Source organism: Opisthorchis viverrini (genome assembly GCF_000715545.1).
Source record: "Opisthorchis viverrini unplaced genomic scaffold opera_v5_667, whole genome shotgun sequence".
NCBI lineage: Eukaryota > Metazoa > Platyhelminthes > Trematoda > Opisthorchiida > Opisthorchiidae > Opisthorchis > Opisthorchis viverrini.
In genome coordinates, this window is record NW_008752336.1 from 8,002 (window position 1) to 28,013 (window position 20,012).

The 20,012-nt window shown below is 42.3% G+C and overlaps 1 protein-coding gene across 1 annotated transcript; it reads right to left on the reverse strand.

Annotated features, from left to right (window-relative positions):
- Positions 1 to 5,176: 5,176 nt before the first annotated feature.
- Positions 5,177 to 5,674, reverse strand: T265_11957 (hypothetical protein; the record flags this gene model as incomplete). The annotated part of the gene is made up of 2 exons (XM_009178803.1): positions 5,177 to 5,351; positions 5,446 to 5,674. 2 exons carry the CDS (start codon positions 5,634 to 5,636, stop codon positions 5,270 to 5,272), a joined length of 273 nt encoding a protein of 90 aa, XP_009177067.1.
- Between the last annotated feature and the right edge of the window lie 14,338 nt (positions 5,675 to 20,012).

The window sequence follows — 20,012 nt, forward strand, 5'->3', positions numbered from 1 at the left end:
TCTGCACACTGGTCTTTAAGCCCGTCACATTCGAAGCAATGGTTCCATTTTCATCACTGATGAGACAGCTGATTGAGATACAATTTGAGGTCACTCAATTCTGAAAAGTACTTTATTATAAAATAGGCGAACGATTTCGTTTACTAAGCGCTCCGCCGTTTTCCTATGGTTTTGTCTGAAGGAAATTCTGTTGACTGCAGAGAAATAAACTTCTTTGCAAGCTTGTTTGCCAATAACTCTCTTGTGATGTGCTAAGTTTACTCGGAAGCCTAGAAGTATATTGTATATCCGTAGAGAGTCACAATTTTTTCCGTCTGTAAGAAACGTAGTGTGATACAAATGACCCAAGAAAATTGCGAGTATTTTCATAAAGGAAACTACTCACAAGGTTGCTGAAAACTCTTTGACAGCCCATGACTGGTTTCTCGTGAAAACCAAAGTGATTTGCAAATGAGTGTATTTCTCAAAAACAGTGCAATTTGGATTCAAGTAGATCGGAAACTCGGGGACTACGCCCAACTGATGAGCCCCAAGAAGGGCGAAACCGGTCGTGGTTTGTCGAAGAGTTTTCAGCAACCTTGTGAGTAGTTTCCTTTATGAAAATACTCGCAATTTTCTTGGGTCATTTGTATCACACTACGTTTCTTACAGACGGATAAAATTGTGACTCTCTACGGATGTGCAATATGCATGTAGGCTTCCGAGTAAACTTAGCACATCACAAGAGAGTTATTGGCAAACAAGCTTGCAAAGAAGTTTATTTCTCTGCAGTCAACAGAATTTCCTTCAGACAAAACCATAGGAAAACGGCGGAGCGCTTAGTAAACGAAATCGTTCGCCTATTTTATAATGAAGTACTTTTCAGAATTGAGTGACCTCAAATTGTATCTCAATCAGCTGTCTCATCAGTGATGAAAATGGAACCATTGCTTCGAATGTGACGGGCTTAAAGACCAGTGTGCAGAATGAGACTGAATGTAGTGACATAACTGAGTGCGTGGATCGTCCCTATATATGCAGTATTTTCTGCTTGGTGTTTTCATGGATATCTGGTCCAATAAAGCTGATCGGTACAACTACGGACTATGCCATTCGGCTTCAAGTAAAATTACACGAATGTATGAAGCTTAAGTGATTCTGACTTGTCGAATATTTTGATGACACTTGTGTTTACTAAATCACAGCCTTACTTCACAGAGCTCTTCAAACAATTGCCAAAATTGCAAAAGTTGTATCAACAACATAATGAATAAAGTGTCTATGGACTAGGCTGAAAGTTGCTGACGAGACAAAAACTACCGTTTGGTGATGAATTTTAATATGATGAAGAGGAATGTAATGGCATATGCATAGTAGACTCCCATCGATTCTACTGTATACCTCAAAATGCCCAAAATATTTCAGATGATAACCTTATTTAGGAAACTCGTTTCTTTGTGCCTATTTCACTGTTGGACAAAAGTGACTTACGTAATGATCAGTGCTCAAAATCAACCTGATATTCAATCTTTTTTCAAATGGCGAATGGAGACTGCAGCTAAAACCCACCTCGTAAATCTAGGTCGATTTTGAAAGCTCTGCCTTTTTCAACCAAAATGAGTCCTCTGTTCATTTCCAACGCACACTATGCTGGTTGGTATACATTCCAGGTCACTTGTATCTTCCTGCTGGAAGCCTTACATCGAAAACACCCGGCAGCGCTACAGGAAATTTTACAGTTTTGGAATGGGTGAGAATATACCCTGCCTACCTGCAAGGCAGTCTGAATTCTGAAATTACTTTGTAGTGCTAAATACGTAAGGTCAAAGATTCCCAGGACCAATTGTGCAGTTTTAAAGCTCTTGTAAACCAAATCAAGTTCACACGGAGTTGAGAGCTTATTTTCAACCTAATTTGGCGTTAATTTCAACCTAAAATGAGATTCAGAGCAGCTTCTCGTTCAAAGTATTCTCCAACTAAATGTGGCAGACAGAGGCCCCTTATGCTTCGTCTGGGCACATTCTCTGAAGATTATAGTGGAATCGTTTAGTACCTTTCTGACGTTCTGGTTTACGAATGCGCACGTTATCCTAGATGTCGTTACATCCTCCTTTAAAACTCTCAGTTCGCATCCAGACAGTGATGGTTCTTCCGAAAATCTGGCTAAAATAACTATATTTAATCACTACTGCTTCCGGTATCCTGACTGACCGAAGTATACTGATGCAGATGTCGTATGAGTGACCCTTCTGCGTAACCCTTCTGCGGTATGTGCATATATCATTCATTGTGAAAGATGTTCCAAACAACTCCGCACATGCACTTTGGTTGTCTCTTTTTAGATAAAATTTGTGAGGTTACCAAACAAAGGTGATTTCCATGAAGGAATCTACTCACAAGGTTGCAGGAAACTCAGCAAACTTGTGAGTAGTTTCCTTTATGAAAATATACTGCGATATGTCGAATACCGTGCCAACTGAAACGTGAGGTGGCCTGTGTGAAGTTGTTGAATAGTTGTGTCAGTTGTAGAATATCACAAACGAGAGATTCAGTTAAGTCTCTCGTGAGAACTTTGCAAATGAGTGTGTTTCCAGAAAAGTTATTTCCTTTGGGAAGAAAATAACAATTCACCTAGGCTAATGGATACATAGTGTGTATTCTTCTCTAGGAATGGTCTGATAAGGGGATCAATGCGTATTTTTTTCTCAGCAGTGTGTGTTAAGAGTCCCATGCTTCTACAGCCTTAAAACATTTATCTAAACTACTGCGGAACTTACTCCTATGAGTATCCTCCTTCAGGCATTGCGCGTTCGGTAAGCACGGCTCATGATAACTTGAACTCAGCAAAGCAAACGCTTTGAGGTATAAGTCATGGTGAACACTGTCCAGATCAGCTGAATCAATTGAGTACGATTTGGTACAGTCCGGTGGTCGTGATTCACTATTCACTGTTCGCATCGGGGCACCGTTCAGTAAAGTTGAAACACTGAAATCTTTCACGCCACCTTTGGTCAGAGGCATGTCTTAGTAGCAGTAGTAAGAAGCTCACCTCCTACCGAGGATATCGTTACTGATCCCAAAGCAATCCCCAATTTTCATTGGTCGAAAATAGCAAGATTGTCGGCAAGCGTTATCACTCCCCCCTCTTCACCCTACTCGGACCGTTGTCGTGTGATTCGTATGCGCATGGACGCTGTATCACTGGACAAGGGGTAGTGTGTGGTTCAAGACAGAGGGACGGTGTTCTTAAATCTGTCGTTGAACGAATTCAATAAGCAATGTGGACCGACACAATTTCACCTACTCCCAGTTGGTTGGCAGTGAAGAAAGGTGAACCTCAGAGAGACACGCCAATTGGTCGCTGAATCAAACTGAATTTTACACCAAGGAAAATTATAAGTTCGATAAATTGCACAAAAGAAGTGTGATATTCGCACTTGGATTTAAAGCAAGGCGCAGCTCTTTACTGAGAGCCTTCAACTTAATTTCCTCCACCAAGAGCGCCTTATGCTTTGGTTAGAACGATACTTAGAACACTACAGTATATTTTCTTGAATGGACACTACTCTTAGTAAATCTCTTTGACGGTCCCCGACCAGTGTTTCCTTTGGGGTCCATTATTTAGGCATAGGTCTTGAGTTTTCGTCAACGTTCCGTTTTACTCGAACCCAAATTGTATGCAAGTTGGGAACTACCTTCATTCGCACAATAATTTGGTTTCAACGAAGGATTCAATTGACTTTCAGCCCATTCAGCCCAATCTCTTGTTTATAAGTCAGCCGCTTCTAATTTGCTTTCAAGCAGGATATCTGAAAAGCTGAAAGTAGTGTACTGCATCTGTCCGATGAGGCCTAAGAAGGACAGAGCCGGTCATGGGCTACGGAAGAGATTTCTTCACCCTTATGATCGATGTTGATTGAAGAATTATATTAGATTTTTCTGTAGTCTTTTTATGCACTTAAGAGGGGATATACTTCATCTGTCAGGCGATGTCACTTAATCACAAGTGACGCCAAATCTATAAAACCGTGGCGATTCGGGAGCCGATTGTAAACTATTCGTCAATGGTTGGAACAGACAAGTAAAAAGGTGAAGCCGTCGGTTTATGAACCGCTTTAAAACTTTTAGGCTCTCTTAAATACAAAATTACAACTCCTCGAAAGTGCCCAAATCTTTTTGACATCTCGGCACAAGTTGTAGTCACAGGCACCCATTATCGTTTCATGATCTCTTTCGTGGTTTCATAGTCTCTTTTGAGAGAAAGACAGACGTTTCTAGGTAGCGTAACTCTGTATAACTCTGTAACTCTGTATATTGTACAGGAGTACTTGTAGCAATTTTACATCCTTTTTGGAAGTAGAACTTGACTACATACCGAAATATTTTCATATGGATAAATTGAATGTACCATGCGTCTTAATAGGGTCAATTAATTTCAACGCAAGCAAGCATCACCTCCCACCGTCCCAGTTCCCAGCTACTGGTGTTGTGCTTGCATTCAAGTTGGTACTACTGACACAGCCAAATCAAGTCCATTTCCTTTTTATGTTCCAAGTGTCTGATGACGTAAACATCTTAGGCTGTCTCCACTGTTTTGTTTCGTCTTTGCGCCGAGTGAGCTAATTAGAAACCAAAGATTTCTCTCTTTCAGGTTTGCCGTAAAAACGCTCCTGGAATCGTAAAATTATCCGCTCATCAGCCTCATGGAGGAATCCTCCCTTGGAGAGTAATGTCCAGTTGTCCTATTCTCCGGAATAACAAAATTCCTTGCCTTAAAACCCAGAATAAAAATGGAAGATCGCTCAAAGTAAAAATCATTGAATACTCGGGACAGAGTGGTTTGACTAATGGTTTGCCGTAAAACGCTCCTGGAATCGTAAAATTATCCGCTCATCAGCCTCATGGAGGAATCCTCCCTTGGAGAGTAATGTCCAGTTGTCCTATTCTCCGGAATAACAAAATTCCTTGCCTTAAAACCCAGAATAAAAATGGAAGATCGCTCAAAGTAAAAATCATTGAATACTCGGGACAGAGTGGTTTGACTAATTATCACCCGAAGCCTTGATAAACCAAAGGTTTTGGATTGATAATATTCTCATATTTTGCGTGCTATGGCAGATTCAGCGATTAGAATAGTTTCGAGCAAGCGACTTAGGTTAACACCTAACTGCTTCCACAAAAACGAGGAGATAAATAACAAATGTGTAATTTCTGTCACATTATGCAAACGGTCGATCAACAGTACATGGGAAAATCAGGTTGAAATATGACTAGTACACTTTACTTTTTATTACTGTCCACATCGATAAAGCATAAATGCCTTTCCATCCAGATAGAAATAAATGAATCGCTCGCTTTCGTGCATCACGCAGCTAAAATAAATGAAACTCCAAGAGTTGAGAACATGTGGAAATCGCTGTGTTCACAGTAGGATATTTTCAATGGCCATACGGACATTAAACTCACCTGCCGAATTCCCTACCAACCACACAGTGCCAGGCAGGTTCGTATTTTTTATCGAATTCCCGTTTCAAATGAGCAGCGATGTCTTTGGGAACACTGTAACGTTGAACTGCGTCGATAGCCATTCGAACCGCATCCTCCTGCATTTCGTTTGGCATATCATAATTTTCCACCACCGCTCGGTTCAGCGTCATTCTCGAAAATGCGTAACTAAGCGTTATTCGTTATCGACTGGGTTATGTACTTGAGTAAAAGTATTTCTCCAGTGTTCTTTGTAAATATGTCTCAACATTCACGTGAACTGAGAGTCGATCGATAGAGTCACCGATAGCTAACAGGTGCGGTAAGAACGGCATCGCGCACATTCCACTTCATCTGTTGTCATTTCACGGATTCCATACACATTTTGGCAACTCTGCGATCGGTGACACTTACGCATCTGGTGTTTACTTCACTCCTGTCTTATTTTACCTTACACGGGTTTCATCCCTGTCACAGTACACGTTTTCTGCCATTCGAGTTACAAATATATTGTCTGGTTCTATTTTTTTTAAAACGAAGCTAGACATGATGTCTGATACTTTGGTTATTCTGGGAAAAACACATAAGCGTACGGTCTAAATGCCATTGAATTTTCTTATGCTAAAATTTCACCATAAAACATTAGCAGCCTAGGTGAGGGGATCAATTTTGACCAATGTTTCTACGATGCATACAGACACATCGAAGTCTAATTTTATTGCCTGCAACGTGATCTATTATTTGTTCGACTGCAGCAGTACTTCGACGCCTAACTACCCAAAGGAGGCACGTGGGTTAAAATACTGCCTGGCTGCCAAAACCCAGACAGGAGTAGTCGAGATGCAAAATCGGGTTCGAACCACGGACCTTCGGATCAGTAAGCTCCCGTCTGAAGAACTGAGCCATCCTGAGCTCTGGTACTCATTGGAAGTTAATTGACTCACGCCAACTTGCAGCCTGTAGAGTTCAACGCTCTAAACCAAATATCTACCATGTCTCAAGCTTGAAGGACCAGTCGGCGAAGATGTGCTGTTGATGGCGCAGCAAACATGTACTCATCCAAAGAAGTGTGTAGCAGACAAACGTTTGCATTTCGTCTGCCAACAAGCAATAGCCTACAAGAACATTATCTCTACCTGAGAGTTGTCACATGTGAGATGAGATTGCAAAAATAGTTCTCAAGGTACCTCTTTAAAGCACTTTCTCTCTAATAAGCCGAGAAAGTCAAACAGTATTGAAAAAGTAAGATGGTGCGCAACCTCCGCGATTTCTTTTTGAACAAAAACAGGTGTGATATTACCTACCACAAAGAAAGCATATTCAGATAGGTGTAGTGTCAGTTCAGTTAATTTTTTAAACAGTTATCAGAGTGCATAATTGGAAAAAAGGTGTCACTGAGGGGTGATCTACTCAAATCTGAGTAGGGCCTCCAGTTCGGCCTCTTGATGCAAATAGCTGGTTCTTCTACGTACCCGTGGATAAAGCCAGCCACCCTGAATGGGTGTCAGGGATATATACAGATTGCGCGTTTTGTTTACTGATTTTAGGATAAATTAAACCCGGTCAATCTCCTTCTTCGGTAAACAGATTACAAGTACAGTTAGCTGAGATTCACTTGACTGGCTGAAATTTTCATACCTCGAGACCAAAACGGATTATGCCAGGGTAGTTTATACGTTGTGACCCCGCAGTTACAGGGTAATAGCTTGAAGTTTTTGTTACATAGATCTACCTAGATTGTGACATTCACATGTACGTCGAATCTCCTCAGAGATATGCATGACACTGACCGATGACAGTGTGCCCCAATAGTTGTAGTTGGGTTCAATTTACTAGTTGCTGATTATGTGGCTATTAATTTGTTCGCCGACCCTGGTGTAACGGTGATACTAATGATGGGGAGGCACGCGAGTAGTGTGTGTTGTTCGTAGAATTTCGCTTTGGAGGCGCGCGAGTAGTATGTGTTGTTCATCAAATTTCGCTTTGTGTCTTTTGAAGAGGGGAGATTTGCTGCGGAATTTGTGGAGCCACTTTGTAACATTTGCTTGGATTTGACCGAGGATTGATTGGAGTCAACGAATATCCAGGAAAGTTCAAGAAGACGCGTTCGGGAGAAGATTGGTGTCCAGTTTTTGTAAATAAAATGCAAATAAGAGTTTTGCTGCCTTGTTCAATGGTCTCTAACCGGTCAGTTGGCATTTCCGAATAAATAACTCCGCAGCGAAGGCCTTCTCCCTTTCATTTGGTGCCGTGACCAGGATAAGGATGAAGATCCCGTGGCCTCAACCCTTTGAGGATGGGACCTTCCTGAAGATTCATTGACTCCACTCATTCTTCGGTCAAATCCAAGCAAATGTTACAAAGTGGCTCCACGAATTCCGCAACAGATCTCCCTTTTTCAATAGACGCAAAGCAAAATTCTGCGAACAACATACTACTCGCGTGCCTCTCCATCAGTAGTATCACCGCCACACTGGTATGTACCTTGTGAACGTTGCAAAATATCATCGGTACGTAACTGCACCGCACTTCCTCCTTGCCCGTTTTTTTTAAATTTAACCTCGTATTTATCGATATTAAATTAATATAAAAGATAAGGTGGATTGTCCCTTTCTCTCACCACATACTGACTACATCTACTCAATTGCCAGTGAAAAGTTATCAAGCTGATCTCGGAGCTAGTCAAAGAGATCAGCGACTCGCATGCACGCCGCTATAACTGTTCAGCAAAAATGAACCAATCTTGTGGTGAAGCCTGGTGTTTTAGGATAAGCTGGCCTTCACTCAGAGAAACATTATAATAATCTCAGTACTTACAAAGTGTATAAGAATCGCTCAGAAAATATAAAAACCGCAAGTCACAATAATCTTCTCGATGAGTCATCAGTGAAAGAGCTAGCTGGACAAAATGGCGTAATTTGCACTGTGTGGTACAAGGACGTAAGGTTTTTCAACGTGCTACTGCTCCCCGGTTCCCGGCACCCAAGCAGTGCAATGTTTGACTGCTTACAGGAAGATCGCTGTTCTAATCACCTTTTTGATTGATGAAGAGAGCTGTTTCATTCCCAGGGTGATCGATTTTTAGATCAAGTCACATTCTTGCTTGAAATAAGTCACCGTTTACTAGCCAACTGGATACTTGTCTAGCCAGAGGTCTTATTTTCTTCACTTTGATCTCTCCTGGAGACAACTATTTAAGGTTTTCAGAGGGATGGTGGAACTGTTAGTCGTTTGCCGCAATAGCTGATGCGGATCTTTCGGAACAGGCTTTTCGCTTACAGTCACACGGCCCTGCGCATTGCCGCGCCCGAAAGCACTTTGGGTTTTAGAGGCCAAATTCGATTCAAGCATGACAGAGTACGCAAAGCGTTGACATTTTGTCAGCACAGAACGGAACGTCTTGACGAGATATAATTCTGTGATGAATTAGTTCCAGGGGTGCACATAGGCACAAACACCAGATATCGAATTCTACAAACGGATTATGTTTGCTTTTGGTTTCGAAACACGCATGTAGATTTTCGATAGTAAATTTGAACTTCAAACCAAGAGAATTTCCGAGGAGTTTTTCCGTTAACTGGCAAACTCACTGACCAGGGTGATCGATTTTTAGATCAAGTCACATTCTTGCTTGAAATAAGTCACCGTTCACTGGCCAGCTGGATATTTGTCTAGCCAAAGATCTTATTTTCTTCACTCTGATCTTTCCTGGAGACAACTATTTAAGATTTTCAGGAGAATGGTGGAACTGTTAGTCGTTTGCCGTAATAGTTGATGCGGATCTGTTGGAACAGGGTTTTCGCTTAGTCACACGGCCCTCCGCATTGCCGCGCCCGAAAGCACTTTGGGTTTTAGAGGCCAAATTCGATTCGGAAACTGGCATGATAGAGTACGCAAAGCGTTGACATTTTGTCAGCGCAGAACACAGAACGGAACGTCTTGACGAGATATAATTCTGTGATGAATTAGTTCCAGGGGTGCACATAGGCACAAACACCAGATATCGAATTCTACAAACGGATTATGTTTGCTTTTGGTTTCGAAACACGCATGTAGATTTTCGATAGTAAATTTGAACTTCAAACCAAGAGAATTTCCGAGGAGTTTTTCCGTTAACTGAACTAAGACAAGCGTGACAATGGTGGCCTACTCTCTACTCAAGAATGAGCTTAAAAGAGGCGAGCATTTGTGCCATTTGGGCCACGGTATTAGCCATTTAACTGCGGTCTCAGGTTGACCGAGCTTACAAAGGCAACTTTGTTGTTTTACAATAAACTGTGTTCGAGGTTGAATGGCAAGTTCTGAACAAAGATTTTTGCAGCACTACAGAAATGGATACCATTAGAAATTCAGTCTTACAAATAACACCTCGTCCGATCTCATCGCATTTTTTGTGCTCAAAATCCTCATCCTCTTTCATATTCAGGGGCTTCAGTATAGAGAGTCACAATCACTTTGAAATTCAAGACTTCCGTCTATCCCCCAACGGGCAGATGAGGTTCGCATCCAACCCCCGCCTTTTAACAGTGCAAAAAACGCTCGAGTCATCGTGCCAGAATTGACCCGGTTGGAACAGCACTCAAGTAAACTATCATGTCACTCGTAACTTTAATGAGCAGTGCATCCACAGAACTAGAATAGCTGGATTTTTTGTGAACACATAAACTGTAGTAAAATCACTTCGCTACCTCCTCTTATTTGTGGATGAGTGGCACTAGAAAACCTAGTTGGTGTTGACTGATGCTACCCAGTCCAAAAGCTGGAGAGGGCGGATAAGTATTTTGCTCCAAGTGCCCGAAACCAACTCAGACCTTTCACCCTTTTGGGCTTAAAGTGAAAACAGAGTGAGTGCGGTGTGTGATCTTCCACACTTGGCAAGGTAATTGGAATTCATTCCTGCCTCATTTCGAGTAAATGTCCAGTAACCCATGACTTTACTGACATTTGAGTAAAGTTAACATGATACGTAGACTTTCTTGCACATTCATTCCTGTGTATCACTGCAACTGCAGGTAAACTGGTAAATGCAGTGACACCTGGACGCAAGTGACTTTAGCAATTCAACTGGCTGTATTGGCATAGCCCGTTTTTGATATGCCTTCGCACACCGCTGTATTGCATGAGACATTTAAGGGAGTAGTACGTTTCCTAAATTAGCTTGAGTTGCGGTCATCAGTTAAAACGTGCCCTTCCGCAAAGCTCTGTTTAGCTTCATTAATTGAGGTGAGGACAGGTCTGATTCGGAACACTGCCGACCTACGTCTTCGACAATCTTCCCAACAAATCCAACTATAAACTTCAGAACAGGATTGTAGGGGGACTATAAAAGCGTAGAACGCCTTGTAGTTGGTGCAACACAAGGACATCCTCTAGTCCGTTTTCTTGTTGGAAGTGTGGTTAGCGGGTTTGGGCGGTTTCAAGGCCTTCATTCAAGAGAGATTCGGAGAGCATCGACATCCAGAAGGAATGATTTAACGGTACCCATTAAGCCTTCTGATGGACTTTGCCGGACCAAAGTGATGGCTGGATCAGCTAGGCTGTGGTCGTACCAGTGGCGTCAGAACTCATAATTTGCACCGAAATTCCACTTTTAACCTTGTCAGGGCGCGCCCAGACAGAAGAAAAAGTACATGTGCAGAGAGTAACGCATCCCCAAGGTCATCATTGGTTCGACACGTCCAGAATGTAGGTGAGTTGGCGGCACTCATCAAACAGCTTAGCAACACACGACCAGCGTAGTGGGCCTGAGAATGTTCACGACCGAAACACCACCATTGGCTGTACGGAGCGAACAAGTGAACGACCATATTTGACCAAGCAGTCATCCTATATATTTACGCAGACGCTCTGTACGTTTGGTCCTGGCAATACAGCCGTGTCCGCAGTTCTCTGTCTTCTTATCGCGTAGTCTGGCAGGCGCAGTACAGGCGTAAACCAATAGCTCTTTCCAGCGAACAACACAACAACCCTAATGATCTTGATTCCGTTTGTGCTGCTTTCACTTTATGGCTTTATGAGAACTAAAAAAAGATAGCTACTAAGTGGAAGTTGAGAGTCTGATAAGCCCTGAGAGGGTAAATCATTGAACTGGCTAGGTTGTATCATTCAGTTGAACATTCGAGGAGAAGGTGTGATTGCAGGCAATGGTATCAACCGATATACCTCGCCCCAAGAAAAGAGATAGAGACTATCGGATTGCCATCTTAGGTAGGGAATCATAGACCTAGGGGCATTATGTCATAGGAATATGGCTGCTCGCCAATTCGGTCAGTGAATTCCGTCAGGTAGACGGTTGTGGCTCCTCTCCAGGTGACTTTCCTTCCATGTCTCGTTGTACTGAGGGTGCTGCCACCATATTTGTGATGACGACTCAACGATAGTAGATTGGCACTGGTTTTGCATGAATTGAGTTTCATGAAATATTGACCGTCTAGTGTTCAATTTTCTCAATAGACAGAAAATGAAACAAGGAGTCAGTGGTTATTGAAATGAGGAGTCTTAGTGCACCCTGAGCGAGCGGAAAATTTCCCGCGTTGGGCACTGACCCCAGCGTTCCTGCTCACCAAAACACGTGTTTTACAATAGGAACTACCGGAGTCGCCCGCTCGCCAAATTTACACGCGATCAATCATAGAGCCTAAAAATGGTTGGTCGACAACTATCGGCTCCGTTAATAACACTTTTCTGTGAGTTGCACACCGGGTAAGATGTTTCTATCGTCCATCTATCGAGGGGACATTGGTGCCAATTGTTAAAGTAGAAAACATAATTGCATACATCATTCAGTGGGACTTCAAAGTACTTGTGACATGAGCCAAACAGAAGCTTGTGTAATTTCCTGTTTCAGCTCGCCTGTGGGAGATCTCTCCATGAAAGAACGACCCCCAAATAAAAATATACCGATCAAACTGCGATAAATTTTTGGACCACCAAACATTTCAAACAAGCTAGATAAAGTTTGTGGTGGTCGTGTGAGCGTTCGTCCGTTCTCTTCGCCGCGACATCCCGTCTTTACTTACTTCATCAACTCGAAACATTCCAGTGAAACTCCCACCATCTACGGTTGACCCATTCTTAGCGGATTGATGCCAAAACTGTCAGTTACACAGTCGTGGATCACTTCGTCCGAAGTTTGTGTGACGTCAATTTTGATACTGATCTTGATCTCACACAGTATTACATGAATAATAAAGAATATTTTGTTTATACTAGTTGTAACTAAAACAGAAAATTTTGCACTTTGACAAAGGTACCACAAAAGTTGCAGCACAGTTAAACGAAAATAGCGTAGGAGCAAAAGGAACAATCGGGAACTGCGACATTCTGCAAATTCTCCACATGAGATCGCTGAAAAGTCTAGGCAACCCACCATCCGTTTTGCCCATTTTGAAGCTTATCAGATAGAACTAGTTCTTGGAGTTAGGTCAGCTCATTTTGTACTTGAAGATGTGAATCAGTATCGTTTTTGGATAAATCAGTCAGACGGTTGCTGCTGAGTAATCTCTGCTTCTGCACTTGGAATAGTTTACTTCAGAAACAGTCAAAGTTTCCTTTTCGAAAAAGAGTTACAACAACTTGAGAAAATAATATAACGTAAATAACAGGAGAATGTTTGTATGGACTAACAAAGTAATACCAAATCAGCCCTCTCTCACCAGAAAGGCACCAGCTTTGAAAAAATTTAATTTTTATTCTAAAACTTATAAATTTCTAACTTGGAATTTATTCATAGTGAAATTGTCATATGCTGGATGGGTATTTCACCCACTAGCAGGGTGTCCAAAAGTCTAGGCACAATATATTGCCCCTTAGGCTGCTGAAAACTCTCCAAACGCGCACCAACGGTTCCGCCATTCTTAAATCCAAGAAGACTAACATAAATGACAGATTTACCGAGGTTCTGGTGAGCCATCTATTAAATACCAAATTTTTATGCAAAACAGAATATTTGGCAGGTAACCATTTATATTGACAGGTTTTTGTTCAAGATATTCTGCCTTTGGGGCGAATGGACCTCGAGACTTAAGCAAAACACTGTTTATTGGTATCATCTGAATAAAAGCTTGTGAATAACCTTTTATCGTAAACAAAACTACCCACAAGGTTGCTGTAAACTCTTCGACAGTCTACGACCAGTTTCGTTCTTCTTGGGGCTCATCAGGTAGGCGCAGTCCCCGAGTTTCCGTCAACCTTATGTTCTACTTGAACCCGAATGGGACTGTTCTCGAGAAATGCAAATGAGTGTGTATTCGCTAATTTCGTGCAATTTGGTTCCAAGTAGAACGCAATATTGATGGAAACTCGGGAACTCTGCCTACTTGATGAGCCCCAAGAAGGGCGAAACCGGTCTTGGACTGTCCAAGAATTTTTATCAACCTTATGAGCAGTTTCCTTTATGGATATATACTGCAATATCTCGAATATCGTGCCAACTAAAACATGAGGCGGCCCGTGTGCAGCACATTCAGTTGTAGAATATCATAAACGAGAGATTCAGTTGTCTCTCGTGAAAACCAAATTGACTTGTGAATAACCGTTATTCACAGAAGAGGCAGAAAGGACTCTGTAAAATTCTGTAGCTACAGGAAGAGACAGCAGGTTAAGGAATAATAACCTGAATAGTTTTTGTAGTTTGATTTCTGGAAAAATTAGAATTTACTCAACCTATCAAGTGGATTAAAACAGAAGTTACTACTAATTTCATGTAACCAGCAAAGGAGTACCTAGTTCATGAAAGGGTAGCTCATTTCTATTCGAGTATCTTCCTTGTTCACTAAGTGCACAAAGTTTTTCCGTGTGTATAACATGCAAATATAAACGAACTAGGAGCAGCTCAGAGAAAAGAATATAACGCAAGCTGCATGAACCTTCCAACGGGGAATTCCTTGCTGGAGTAGATAGCCTACATCCGAACATGCGATGTGAATCACGTGACTGAAAGATGAGTGATCAGCCGCTGGTGACCGAAAGGTCAAGGCTCAACAAATAGCCTGAACATCAGACTTGGATCTTCGTGATATGCGCACTGCTGATTATTTCCAATAAGGATGAATCAGATTTACGGTATTTTTCCGGTTTTCAGTATAAAAAGTCTTCATTTGAAGTGTCACGACTGTCTAGCGAAGTACAGCGAAATCAACTGAGTGTCTTGTATGACGAAAATGCGAGAGCCTGGTTTAAGAAAGAACATCTCAAACTCACTCAAGTTGGTGGTGTGGATTTCTCTGCATCTGAAACCTGCTAATAAAAGAAGCCCACCTATTTTACTGAAACACACAAGCAGCGAACAGAGAAGTGACCAGCTGTTTAGATTTCACAGAATCAAATATACACAAGGTGTGCTTACTGAATGTAAAATGTGCTGTCTGAATGGTCTGATTTGGTTTTTCCTCATGAACAGTTCCTGATTTGTAATGCAGAATATTCAGGACCTAAATGTCGTGAAGCTCACAACCATTTTTCATTTTGCGACATAAATGCGTCGCCTCTTCTCATTATTCTGTGGTACCCAGGTCAGAAGGTTGACAAGTCAACATAACTAAACCTCGGTAGTTGCAACCCTAAAGCGCCATTTTTAGTGCTTCGCAGAAACGTTTGATCATCACTTTGGACCTTACACAGTAAACTCACTTAGGGACTTATAGTGTATAAGCTCAATGCTGATGGTAAATGCAAGAGGCTTCTGAGCACCAATAACAATAAAGACTGAATAACCCAATGAGAATTGGAGATCTGCGCGTGACGACCTGGTCTTCGCCTTGAGGATATTCTGTGCTTAGATTTGACTGGCTTGTCACGAATTGTTTGTCACATATTCCTGCCACGTAACAGAATGCAGTAGGCGTTCTGTGAGCATTTAACTGAAAATGACCATCTACTTATTGCAGGACATTTCTGGGTAAACGTTGTGGACCACAGTCCCTTAATGCCTTCTTATTACCTTGAACTCCGGTCTGGACAACCGCTTGATCGCCTGGTGTGATTGGCCAAACCAGAAACGTTAATGAACGTGCGAGCCAGCTGCTCCATTGATCACTGTCACCTACAAGCGGTCAAAAGCGATACTAAGAGTACAACTCATCTGTCAAGGGCAAGTGAAGAACAACCAATCAAATCTGTCCCAACGGGAAACGGTTATTCCATTGGCAGTTTTGTGGTCCCGTTACGCTCGGTGCGGGTTCTCCTAATAGCGACAAACTTTCAAAACTCTGATGCCATAAGTTCAACCGACAAGGTCAAACTGAACAAAAAGGGGGTACCTTATCGAATACTTGTATAATAAATGTGCACCTTCGAAGGACCCCTTTAAAAACCGACCATGTTGTGTTAGTTATGGTGGTTTAGCTTTTTCCACAGAAAAATTTTCGGTAACAATCACATCATTCGTTCGTTACTTGGTCATTACTTTGGCAATCTGTAAAGGCTTAGCCAACATTAGGTTTTATTAAATGAGGGTAGTGAGGGCTACTGGTTTAATCAAGTGCTGGTTTTCGACAATGAACGTGTCCTGTTCCTAGAGCTCAGTAACTTCAAAACTTTTTTGCCTTGTTCGCCAAAAATGTCCCTGTTTACACTGCTAATAGCTCCACTCTGTCGTCAAATTTTTGCGACCCAACATCTGGCTCTGTGGGGCGCAGCTGAAGTGAATTTCGTTCATAAGTCCTGCTCAAAGATGCCTATAAACACCTCGTCAAGAATATCATAGCCAGCGGTCATTTGCAGATGACCAAGCTCGTCATGCTGAAGTGTTTTGGATGTCCAATATCATTGCCACTCGAGCTTGGCCGCAGACCTTCTCTTCACAGCGCCATCAGTAGGGGGTAGATGATTACTCCCCTTCAAAGCGTCAGCATCAACGGCAATGGTGTAACACAAATAAGTGGTTTCGATGAGGACAGAGTATAGTGGGCATTTAGAGCAGTGAATGAGGTGATGTGGGTGGGATGGAGTCGCGGGCAATCAGTGCCAGACAGATATCTGGGATTAAACGTGAACATGACAGTTTGCACACAACGGATGAAATTTACGACAAACACAGCTGCAACTGAGTGCTGCTCGACGTCTATGTGATGATGTGATATTTTTATTGCATTTGGACAAAATATGGGCTAGGGTAACCCGACTCCAGTTGCAACCGTCGTCCATGTATACGCGAGAATGTGGACCGTGCGGTTGATCATTTTGAAGGAAGGATTGCATTAAACCGCCACAATTTTATAGGTGTGCAAGTTGGGCTGAACTAAAATCTGACGTATTGGACCTCATTCGTTTTACAAATTTGCCTCTCGACATCTGAAAATCGCAGTAAAAGCGAAGCTACAGAATACATGCACGATAACAGCAAGTATTAGGACCGAGGGGGAACTTATGTGGATTTAGGTCGGGCCCAGTGTCTAGTTCCGCCCGTTCGCTCCAGTTGGAGGCACTTTTGGTTATCGTTTACAATTTTTGTTTGACTGTGTGGATAAGCTAGTGATACGATACGGTCGGATGGCCTTCTACCTATTCCGCCAACGATTCTAAATTAAGTAATAACCACACATTGTCGAATGACAACTCGGCTTATCTGAGACAATTGTCTATAGGCCCACCAACCCTAAGCCCTCAGTTTTATCCACCCCAAGATCCCACTGCCCAATCCATCAGCCAGAGTAATATAGATCGCAGTCCTAATCCTAAAACTGGATTTTCTAGATCCATTTTATCTATCTTGTCCAAAGCATGTTCCGCCATTGTCGAGCCTGCCCAACGCCTACTATTTTTCCGCATTCCTCGGCGGTTTTTCTGTTGGCCAAACGCATATCAAATGACACAATATGGGGCCCGAAAAAAATAGAGTGCGAAGAGCATTAACATTTATTTCGCTGCAATAAGCCGCAAATGAGTAGTAGGTAACCGCTGCGGAAATTCGTAACAATCGTGCTTTGACTTTGTGCTATCCCAAAGAAATGACATCTTGGGTCGCTATCTCTTTATGGAGTGTGCATTAATTTGTATGAAGAGAGCATATTCGGAAGTCACAACAAGAAAACCCCATAATTCTCTACAAACTTGCAAGCCAAACGGGAAGCAAAGAGGTCTATTCGAAATCAGCTAAACACGGTTAGCCGAAACAAGCAACGTTTTTTGGATTGACCTAGGCTTAGGGTTAAATCCGCTCTTGATGCCGTCACAAACACTTATTAGTTTCTCTTGTGAGGTTTTGCGGGAAAGGTATTTTGTCCATATTCACACCACTCTCGTTTGAATGGTTGTCCTCTTGTTCTGGCGTAATTATTCTGATGAGTCCAGAGGCGCTCAGTACTCGCACGTTGGAATTGAATCTTCGAAAGTTTTGACGTATCCCTGATGGACTAAAGCAATCGGGCAATTGAATTGAGAGTACCAGTCCAAACTTATAAGCCCCATTTAGGCATCCCAGGGTCTCAGTGACGCTGGGAAATTATTCCACAAGACTTTTCGACCACAGGCGTGGTTGCTTCAGTGAACAATGAAATCTGGTGAGCTGCAAAATTATGAAGGTAGTTTAAGACGATATTTGGTTTGGACACATACGCAACAAAATGCGGTATTTTGGCGTAGAAGGTTTTGCAACTGAGGGCTTTGTGCGGGTAATGGGCACCAGTCCACACCCAAAGGAAGCACTGGACTTGAGTTTCGCTCTTATTAGAGCTCATCAAACAGTGGCCTTGCTAGGATTTTAACTCCGGACATCTGACATGCGAGGTGATTGTCACCACTACTCCACCAAAGCACGTTGGATGTATCTAAATTTTCATGTTTGAACAGGCGAACGTGTTCCAGACTGATCAATGTGATTGGTGCGTACGACTCATCGAGCGACGACTCACTATCTGACCTGGTTCTGACGATCGATAGACCCGCTGGTCATTGCTTCTCAGTCAGGAAGCGTCACATACGCTTGAAGCCCACTGGACAACTTTTTGGTTTCTGCTGTAGGGTTTTGCGGAAGAAGTACTTTGTTCGGCTTGTGTTCAGTTAGTCGTTTTTGTTCATTCTGGCAACCACAATACAAGTTTAGGCTTCATCTTGCCTGAGAATTGAGTATTTTGCAATTTTTGTGCATGTGCAAATCTTAGCGTTAGCTGGTTCACCAGTCGTTATAAACTTCCATCATCTCGCTGGTATTGTGGGTCAGGTTTGGCGTAGTTCAGTCATAGGAATGACGCGGAGGCAGGGTTTTGGGCATTCTTCTTTTTTGTGGTTCTCGCTAAGTTTGCCTTGGCGGCATTTTTAAACCATTAAACTTCTTCCACTTTCATAACAATGACTAGTAGTAAAACGGATATATTTCCGGCTACTTGTCGGAATTTAGTAACGCGCTCAAGGAGGCACTCAGAATAGTTGTCCAAAACACCAGAAAACCCGGAGATGCGCATTGTCTAGGCGGCACCTACTACTCATAAGGTTGCTGAAAACACCCTAACAGCCGGCTACTTGTCGGAATTTAGTAATGCGCTCAGAACAGTTGTCCAAAAAACCAGAAAACTCGACGGCACCTACTGCTCATAAGGTTGCTGAAAACACCCTAACAGATGCTCTTCTTAGGATTCAGCAGGTGGTGCAGTCCTTGAGTTGCCATTCATTCGAACTGAATTGAACATAATTCACGGAAAGCTCTCATTTCCGCACTAAGTTTGTTTCATTGAGTAATCAGACGAGTCGCCAATTGGTCGTACTCTGCAAATGACTATATTGGAAAAGGGTGAGTCCATGTTTTAGGTGGAACGACGTTTAACATATTTCAGTACATTGCCTACACTAGTATTTACATTACGCACACTATCCCACCTTCAGTACTACCATTCACGGGCAATATCTCTTTAGCATAAAGGGGGCGACGATTTCAAATAAACTTGAAAGAATAAATCATGCAACCTTGTCTAAAATCATCGGAAGTGCCTGACGGTTTTTCTACGTGGATAACTGAAGTTCACTCAGTTTGCATGTTGCATCTGACCACATCCTTTTAGCCGAATTTTTATTAATTTTTTTTAAATTAAGGGTGATAAACCATTTTCGTCCCGAAGTGGACAGGGGTCCAAACGATTTTGACTGCAAACCTAATCTTTCCACCAATGCTGACGGTAGATTTGGTTTCAATAACCACCGACATAAGCAAAACATACTACTCGCAACTGTGTTAAATACCACCGTGTGCTACAACCTTCTTGGGGTCATAGGTCGCGAGTTCAGTCAGCTTTATGTTCTGCTTAATCAGCAAATTGTAAGAAAACACACTTATGTCGATATAATTGGCAAATGAGTCATCTTTATTAATTGCTGACCCAAATTTAACGCTTAGCTAGGCGTAGCTAGCTAACAAAACATGTTGGTTACCGGAAGTTAGTTCGGGGATTGCTTTCGCAAATTCCAAGATAGGCAGCAGTTCCGTCCCGCGAAGGACTAAAGTGAATGAGTAAGCTATTGTGTCGTCAAAATCTGTGTTCCCCGTTTTATCCTGAATCTTCTTCCGCCCGCGGATATATTGAGCGAAGTGCCGGAAAAAGAACCGATTTTTCTGGATC